This window comes from Anolis sagrei, chromosome X (assembly GCF_037176765.1).
Source record: "Anolis sagrei isolate rAnoSag1 chromosome X, rAnoSag1.mat, whole genome shotgun sequence".
NCBI classification, from domain to species: domain Eukaryota; kingdom Metazoa; phylum Chordata; class Lepidosauria; order Squamata; family Dactyloidae; genus Anolis; species Anolis sagrei.
The window spans coordinates 4,166,119-4,175,296 of record NC_090034.1 but is presented as its reverse complement, the minus strand read 5'-3'; the positions used below and the strand labels follow the sequence as shown (position 1 = coordinate 4,175,296).

At 47.5% G+C, this 9,178-nt stretch overlaps 1 protein-coding gene across 1 annotated transcript in view; it reads right to left on the bottom strand.

Moving 5' to 3' along the window:
• Positions 1–416: 416 nt before the first annotated feature.
• The window catches only part of LOC132780017 (ATP-sensitive inward rectifier potassium channel 12), a 64,991-nt gene continuing 56,229 nt past the window's right edge, over positions 417–9,178 (bottom strand). Inside the window, exon 2 of the mRNA XM_060783542.2 lies at positions 417–3,160. Coding sequence (XP_060639525.1) covers positions 1,705–3,012 — 1,308 coding nt within the window. The 5' untranslated portion in view covers positions 3,013–3,160 and the 3' untranslated portion in view covers positions 417–1,704. The remainder of the gene's footprint in view (positions 3,161–9,178) is intronic.

The window sequence follows — 9,178 nt, the reverse complement described above, 5'->3', positions numbered from 1 at the left end:
CGTCTCGCTCATAGTGCCGCTTTTTGGAACCTGCCTTCATCCTATAAACCAGGCATGGGCAAACTTGGGCCCTCCCTCCAGGTGTTTTGGACTCCAACTCCCACAATTCCTAACAGCCTCAGACCCCTTCCTTTTCCCTCTCAGCCACTTAAATGTGCTGGACCCATAACCCACAGGGAGGGCCCAAGTTGGCCTATGTTTATGCTATTCATATGTCTGAAAGGGGGAAAGGAAGGGGCCTGAGACTGTTAGGAATTATGGGAGTTGAAGTCCAAACACCTGGAGGGCCCAGGTTTGTCTGTACCTACTATAAACATTGCTATTTGGATGTTCACCACATTATGGGAACATCTGCATTGGGGAATGAATCCAGTTTGGCACCCCTTGCATTCCCATGGCTCATGGGATCGAAGAGTGCGAAACTAAAAACACCCATGTATTGTCGAAGGCTTTCATGGCTGGAATCACTAGGTTCTTGTGGGTTATCCGGGCTATATGGCCATGTTCTAGAGCAGTGGTTCTCAACCTTCCTAATGCCATGACCCCTTAATCCAGTCCCGCATGTGGTGGTGACCCCCAACCATAATATTGTTTTTGTTGCTACTTCATAACAGTCATTTTGCTACTGTTATAAATCATAATGTAAATATCCGATATGCAAGATGTGTTTTCATTCACTGGACCAAACTGGGCACAAATACCCAATACACCCAAATGTGAATGCTACTGGGGTTGGGGGAGGATTGATTTTGTAATTTGGGAGTTGTAGTTGCTGGGATTTATAGTTCACTTATAACCAAAGAGCATTCTGAACTCCACCAGCGATGGATTTGAACCAAACTTGGCTCCCATGACCAATGGAAAACACTGGAAGGGTTTGATGGGCATGGACCTTGAGTTTGGGAGTTGTAGTTCACCTATATCCAGGGAGTACTGTGGACTCATGCAATGGTGGATCTGGACCAAACTTGGCACGAATACTCAATATGCCCAAATGTGAACACTGGTGGAGTCTGGGGAAAATAGATCTTGACATTTGGGAGTTGTAGTTGCTGGGATTTATAGTTCATTACAATCAAAGAACATTCTGAACTCCACCAATGATAGAATTGGCTCAAACTTCCCACATGGAATCCCCATTACTATCGGAAAATACTGTTTTTTATGGTCTTTGGCGACCCCCCTGACACCCCCTCGCGACCCCCTCAGGGGTCCCGACCCCCAGGTTGAGAAACACTGTTCTAGAGGCATTTCTCCTGACGTTTCGCCTGCATCTATGGCAAGCATCCTCAGAGGTGCTTGCCATAGATGCAGGCGAAACGTCAGGAGAAATGCCTCTAGAACATGGCCATATAGCCCGAAAAAACCCACAAGAACCTAGTAAAAACACCCATGATTCCATACTCCTGAGCCACAGCAGTGAAAGTGGGGTCAAACTGCATTAATTCTACAGTGTAGATGTGCCCGTCGAGGCTGGCAAATGGGTCCTCTCTGAACCCACGCCATTCAATACTTATTGCGATGACATTTCTTTAACAAAAGATAACCAATACACACCCTACAAACCACACGAATTCTCAGGCATTCCTATGGCACTTGCATTGTTCTGCATAATTTGGATTGGGTTTTTTTTATGTTTTGTTTTAGTGCAGGGAAGAAACCAGAGGGAAAAGATGCCCTCGGCAACAGTTAGAGGGTCCAGGGTCATATTTCAGACTCTCTTCTGTAGGACCGCTGGTCCAGAGCAACGGTGGCCTGAAGCCGATCGAATTCAGGCTGGTTGTCCGAACCCGGATCGTCCAAAGCTCTGCTATCGTCGTCTTCCTCTTCTTCCTCCTCCTCGTCCTCCTCGTCGCGGCTTATGAAGGCGAGCTCGTTCTCGTAACAGAAAGAATTGGTGCCCGGGAGGAGGAACTTGTTTTCCAACAAGTCCTTGGCACTGCAACAGGGAGTCGACGGGACCTCGTAGGTCTTGTGGAAGTGGGAATAGTCCACTTTGTATTGGTTTTTCTCCTCAAACAAGACGGGCTCGAAGCGGTGGCCCCAGAGGATCTCGCTGGACAAGTACGAGCTCCGCGCTTGCGTGGTCATGGCGGTGGCTTCCACCATGCCTTCCAGGATGACCACGATCTCGAAATCGTCCGTCTCCAGATCCTGCCGGCTGATCCCAAAGAGCGGGCTCTCTTCGCCAATCTCGTGGAGGATGGTGAGCGGAGACACCAGGAAAATGCGGTCCAAGCCTTTGTCGAACCCGACGTCGATGTCGATTTGGTCGAGCGGGATGTACTCCCCCTCTTCGGTGATGCGGGACTTGATGAGCTGCGCCCGGACGTGGGCTTCCACGATGTGGCTCTTGCGGAGGTTGCCCACCCGCCACATCAGGCAGAGCTTCCCGTCCCGCATGGCGATGACGGCGTGGTGGCTGAAAAGCAAGGTTTCGGCCCGCTTCTTGGGCCTAGCCATTTTGGCCATGATGGCCCCAATCATGAAAGAGTCGATGATGCACCCCACGATGGACTGGAGGACCACCATGAAGACGGCGAGCGGGCATTCCTCTGTCACGCATCGGAAGCCGTAGCCGATGGTCGTCTGCGTCTCGATGGAGAACAAGAAAGCAGCCACGAAGCCGTTCACTTGAAGGAGGCAAGGCGTGAACGTTTCGTCCTTGGTCGGCTTCTCGATGTCGCCGTGGACCACAGCGATGAGCCAGAATATGAGGCCAAACAACAACCAAGACACCAGGAAGGCAAGCGAGAAGAGCAACAGCATGTATCTCCAGCGGATGTCCACGCAAGTGGTGAACATGTCCGCGATGTACCGCTGGGGTTTGTCGTCCATGTTGGTGAACTCCACATTGCACTGGCCGTTCTTCTTAACGAAGCGGTTCCGGCATTTCCTCCGCGTGTGGATCTTCCCGTTGCCAAAGCCATTCACCCCAGGCATGGTGGTCAAAGTCAACCCGTCTTCCTCGGAGGATACTATGCTGTACGGGTTGACTCGGCCCGCACTCATCCCTGGGTCACGGAGCAGAGCGGGGAGGGAAGGTCTCCTCGGGATTCGTTTAGCAGCTCAGCTCTCCCTTCCTCCAAATAGTACTGCAAAATACAAGGGATCTTCAGAGTCTGGGAGATTTCAGCCAGATCGAATCCAAGGAGAGTTTCTGTAAGGACAGAAAAGGCACACAGGTTATCTATCCAGAAAATGGGGGAGTGGAGAGACCTGCAAAGAACTTCTTGGAAAGGGAAAGGGAAAGGAAAACAAACAAACGCTCTGGAATTTCCTCCACATGTTAATCTTTTATGGATTTGATCTGAATTGTTTTGAATACTGGCACAACCTGGGGATCATAACCAGACACAGTGAAGACATCTGCCCTTGCGCTATGCTACTCTGCTGCTGAGTATGCATGCCCAGTGTGGAACACATCTCACCACACTAAAACAGTGGATGTGGCTCTTAATGAGACATGCTGCATTATCACGGGGTGTGTACACCACTGGAGAAATTGCACTGCTTAGCCGCTATTGCACCATCTGACATCCGCCGGGAAGTGGTAGCCAATAGTGAAAGGACCAAGGCAGTGACATCTCCGGCCCATCCCCTGTTCGGATATCAGCCAGCACACCAATGACTGAAATGAAGAAATAGTTTCCTAAGATCTACAGAGATACTTGCAGGAACACTTCAGCAAGCGAGAGTCCAAAAGTGGCAGGCTCAAACCCAGAACCTCAATTAATGGCTGATACCAAATGAGAGACTCCCCCCTGGGCACACAGAAGACTGGGCGATCTTGACAGATTAGAGATATGAATGGCCAAAACTAACAAAATGAAGTTCAACAGTGACAAATGCAAGATACTCCACTTTGGCAGAAAAAATGAAATGCAAAGATACAGAATGGGGGACAATGCCTGGCTCGAGAGCAGTACGTGTGAAAAAGATCTTGGAGTCCTCATGGGGAGGAAGTTAAACATGAGCCAACAATGTGATGTGGCGGCAAAAAAAGCCAATGGGATTTTGGCCTGCATCAAGAGGAGCAGAGTGTCTAGATCTAAGGAAGTCATGCTCCCATGCTCTATTCTGCTTTGGTTAGACCGCACCTGGAATATTGTGTCCAATTCTGGGCACCACAATTCAAGAGAGATATTGACTCTAAGCTGGAATGTGTCCAGAGGAGGGCAACTAAAATGATCAAGGGTCTGGAGAACAAGCCCTATGAGGAGCGGCTTAGGGAACTGGGCATGTTTAGCCTGAAGAAGAGAAGGCTGAGAGGAGATGTGATAGCCATGTATAAATATGTGAGAGGAAGCCACAGGGAGGAGGAGGGAGCAAGCTTCCTTTCTGCTTCCCTGGAGATTAGGACGCAATGGAACAATGGCTTCAAACTACAAGAGAGGAGATTCCATCTGAACATGAGGAAGAACTTCCTGACTGTGAGAGCCGTTCAGCAGTGGAACTCTCTGCCCCGGAGTGTGGTGGAGGCTCCTTCTTTGGAGACTTTTAAGCAGAGGCTGGATGGCCATCTGTCAGGGGTGATTTGAATGCAATATTCCTGCTTCTTGGCAGAATGGGGTTGGACTGGATGGCCCATGAGGTCTCTTCCAACTCTTTGATTCTATGATTCTATGACTTGGAAGGCGCTGAACAGACTGCGCTCTGGCACCACGAGATGCAGAGCTAACCTCAAGAAATGGGGCCACAAAGTGGAATCCACAACATGCGAGTGTGGAGAAGAGCAAACTGACCACCTGCTGCAATGCACCCTGAGCCCTGCCACGTGCACCAGGGAGGACCTCCTTGCAGCAACACCAGAGGCACTCCAAGGGGCCAGATACTGGTCAAAGGACATCTAATCAACTACCAAGCTTGCAAACTTTGTGTTTTGTCTGTTTGTTTGTTTGTTTTGTTAAAAATTAATACAAATGTCTGGTTGATACTGACACGATAAATAAATAAATAAATAAAGTGTTTCTCAACCTTCCTAATGGCGTGACACCCAGTTCCTCATGTTGTGGCAATCCCCAGTCATAACATTATTTTCATTGCTACTTCAAAACAGTAATTTTGTTATGAATCATAATGTAAATGATAGGCAGGATTTTCACTCACTGGACCACATTTGGCACAAATACCTGATACGCCCAAATTTGAATACTGGTGGGGTTATGGAAGGATTGGTTTTGTCATTTGGGAGTTGTGGTTGCTGGCATTTACCTACAACCAAAGAGCATTCTGAACTCCACCAACGATGGAATTGAACCTAACTTGGCACACAGAACTCCCATGACCAAGAAAAAGTACTGGAAGGGTTTGATCAGAATTGACCTTGAGTTTTGGAGTTCTAGTTCACCTACATCCAGAGAGCACTGTGGACTCAAACAATGATGGATCTGGACCAAACTTGGCACGAATATTCCATATGCCCAAATATGAACACAGATGGAATTTAAGGGAAATAGACCTTGACATTTGGGAGTTGTAGTTGCTGGATTTATAGTTCACCTACAATCAAAGAGCATTCTGAAATCTACTAACAATGGAATTGAACCGAACTTGGCACACAGAACTCCCATGACCAACAGAAAATATTGGAAGGGTTGGTGAGCATTGTTCTTGCGTTTTAGCATTGTATTGGCACACAGAACTCCCATGACGAACAGAAAATATTGGAAAGGTTTGGTGAGCATTGACCTTCAGTTTGGGAGTTGTAGTTCACCTACATCCAGAGAGCACTGTGGAGTCAAACAATGATGGATTTGGACCAAACTTGGCACCAATACTCCATATGCCCAAATGTGAACACTGGTGGGGTTTGGGGAAAATAGACCTTGACATTTGGGAGTTGTAGTTGCTGGGATTTATAGTTCACCTACAATCAAAAAGCATTCTCAACTCCACCAACGATGGAATTGAACCAAACTTGGCACACGGAACTCCCATGACCAAGAGAAAGTACTGGAAGGGTTTGGTGGGCATTGACCTTGAGTTTTGGAGTTCTAGTTCACCTACATCCAGAGAGCACTGTGGACACAAACAATGATGTATTTGGACCAAACTTGGCACCAACATTTAGTATATGCCTAAGTGTGAACACTGGTGGGGTTTGGGGAAAATAGACTTTGAGATTTGGGAGTTGTAGTTGCTGGGATTTATAGTTCACCTACAATCAAAGTTTCAGAAATATTCATATACACTGCGAAAGAACTTTCTTCAGTTCTTGGAAACTGCATGATCAGTGTGATAGAACCTGATTGCGGAGCAGGCTGTGGAGGAGAAAAGGCGGGCATCAGGCACCTTTCGGAAGACCCAGGGCTCAGTGACGTGTGTCGTAGCGGGCCAATTTGGGCATGTTTGTTGTCGTGTATCTCTCCGCTAGACCGGTCAATAGAGTCGATGCTTGCAATCACAGCCAGGGCCCGGGGGGAGAAATGTAACCAAAACATCCTTGCAGTCACATTGAAGGGCTGCGTGGGGGGAGACAGAGCACGCCACGGCAAGGCCAGGCCAAGCCAGGCCGGTTCAGGAAGCATCCCCAGGCATGGGGAAAAGGAGAAGTCCCAGCAGACTGGACGAGGGACAATGCTGTCCCAGTCTTCACGACCAATGTCCAGTCTGCCTGACTTCAAGACCAGGAAAGACTCTGGAGCAGATCATGAAGGAGGCAGTCTGCAATGACTTTGAAAGGAATGGTGGGATTACTAAAAGTTGGCACGGATTCTGCAAAAACAAGCCATGCCAGGCTCATCTCATAGAATCAAAGAATCAAAGAGTTGGAAGAGACCTCGTGGGCCATCCAGTCCAACCCCATTCTGCCAAGAAGCAGGAATATTGCATTCAAATCACCCCTGGCAGATGGCCATCCAGCCTCTGCTTAAAAGCTTCCAAAGAAGGAGCCTCCACCACACTCCAGGGCAGAGAGTTCCACTGCTGAACGGTTCTCACAGTCAGGAAGTTCTTCCTTATGTTCAGATGGAATCTCCTCTCTTGTAGTTTGAAGCCATTGTTCCATTGCATCCTAGTCTCCAGGGAAGCAGAAAACAAGCTTGCTCCCTCCTCCCTGTGGCTTCCTCTCACAACTTGATCCATGGCCCTCAGCATGTCTCCTTTCATCCTTCTCTTCCGCAGGCTAAAGATGCCCAGCTCTTTAAGCTGCTCCTCACAGGACTTGTTCCCCAGACCCTTGATCATTTTAGTCGCCCTCCTTTGGACACATTCCAGATTCTAGATCCACTGCTGAACAGCTCTCACAGTCAGGAAGTTCTTCCTCGTGTTCAGATGGAATCTCCTCTCTTGTAGTTTGAAGCCATTGTTCCCTTGCGTCCTAATCTCCAGGGTGGCAGAAAACAAGCTTGCTCCCTCCTCCTCCCTGTTGCTTCCTCTCACATATTTATACATGGCTCTCATCATATCCCCTCTCAGCCTTCTCTTCTTCAGGCTAAACATGCCCAGCTCCTTAAGCCGCTCCTCATAGGGCTTGTTCTCCAGATCCTTGATCATTTTAGTCGCCCTCCTCTGGACACATTCTCATCTCTTTTTTCGATAGAGTTACAAGCTTGGTAGATGCAGGGAATGTTGCGGATGTGGCATCTCTTGATTCCAGTAAGGCCTTCAACAGAGTCCCTGTTCTGTCTTCCAGGAGCATGGTTTACGTTTCCTTTTAGCTGCATGGGATAGCATTCCTTTGCATTTCCCCAGGGTTGCTATAGACCCAGCAACACCCTGGAAGTTAAACAGTATCAGAGTCTGGAAAGCCAGGCTGCAGGCCCTCTGCAATTATTGGTTTAGAAAGTATCTCTTTGGGTTTGGAATCCGCCCTTTTTCTTGGGGTTGAGATCTCCATTTTGGAATCTCCCCTACCTCCTTCAGTAGAGAAAAGAGCCTCAGATGTGCTGTTGGTCAGGCAGGGAGCTCTGAAAAACCCATTGTGAGTACTATTGAGTGGTTAAGAAAGGCAACTGAGATAAAGAGAAGCTTATTGAGATACTATAGTTATTTTTTTGTCGTATCAGGAGAGAGTTGAGAATCTACAAGTCACTTCTGGTGTGAGAGAATTGGCTGTCTGCAAGGACGTTGCCCAGGGGACGCCTGGATGATTTGATGTTTTATCATCCTTGTGGGAGGCTTCTCTCATGTCCCCGCATGAGGAGCTGGAGCTGATAGAGGGAGCTCATCCATCTCTCCCCGGATTCGCACCTGCGACTTGTCGGTCTTCAGTCCTGCCAGCACAGTGGTTCAACCACTGCGCCACCGGGGGCTACACTATAGTTATTGAAGAAAGCTATTCAGTTATAGAAAGAGAGATATTAAGATATTGAGATAGTAATTCAGTTATTGAGAAATAGAGAGAAAAGGTTATTGAGTACTATTGAGCATTACTTCATCTCCAAAACTGACCTTGTGCTTAGATAGGGAAAGACCTGTTCTTTCCAACCAGAGCAGCTCAGGGTTAGGGTGAAATAACTCAGGATTTTTTCTATCATTTGGAGAAAGGTTACCTCAGTAAGAAAAAGGGAAAGAAAGGCCATCTCTATGGTTTCTCAAATTGACTGTTTGTGTTGTAACTTTATCAAGCTGTGCCACGTCTGCCAAGGACTTTGGAAATAAACATTTTGTTGATGTTCGTATCTTGACTGGCATCAGTTGCTTTGATTCTTAACTCAGAATCAATAACCCCCTGTACTTTTATCACTACCAGGTCCTTTTCTGTAACCCCATTGGTCACCAATTAATTCCCTGAATCTCCACCCAGAGACTCAGTCTTCCCAGTAGCTCACTGGCTTACTGACTGACTTTCAAAACAGCTGCCCCGTGAAGAGGCAGTTGGCTCCGCCCTTGTTGCTATGGCAACCTAGCTAACGCCAAGCCACCATCTCCAACAAAATATATTCCTTCATACTTACCATTTATCAACCACTGTCTAAACAACACATAAACATGAGAATAAAAGTTACATATCGTCACACATACATGTATGAATATTTTGGTTTCTCAAATTGTCTGTTTGTGTTGTAACTTTATCAAGCTGTGCCAAGTCTGCCAAGGACTTTGGAAATAAACATTTTGTTGATGTTCGTATCTTGACTGGCATCAGTTGCTGAAAGTATTGAGTTATTGCTTCAAAGAAAGACCTCCAGCAGTTCGCCCAGATAGAGAGAGAAGCATGTTCTCCTGCAGTGAG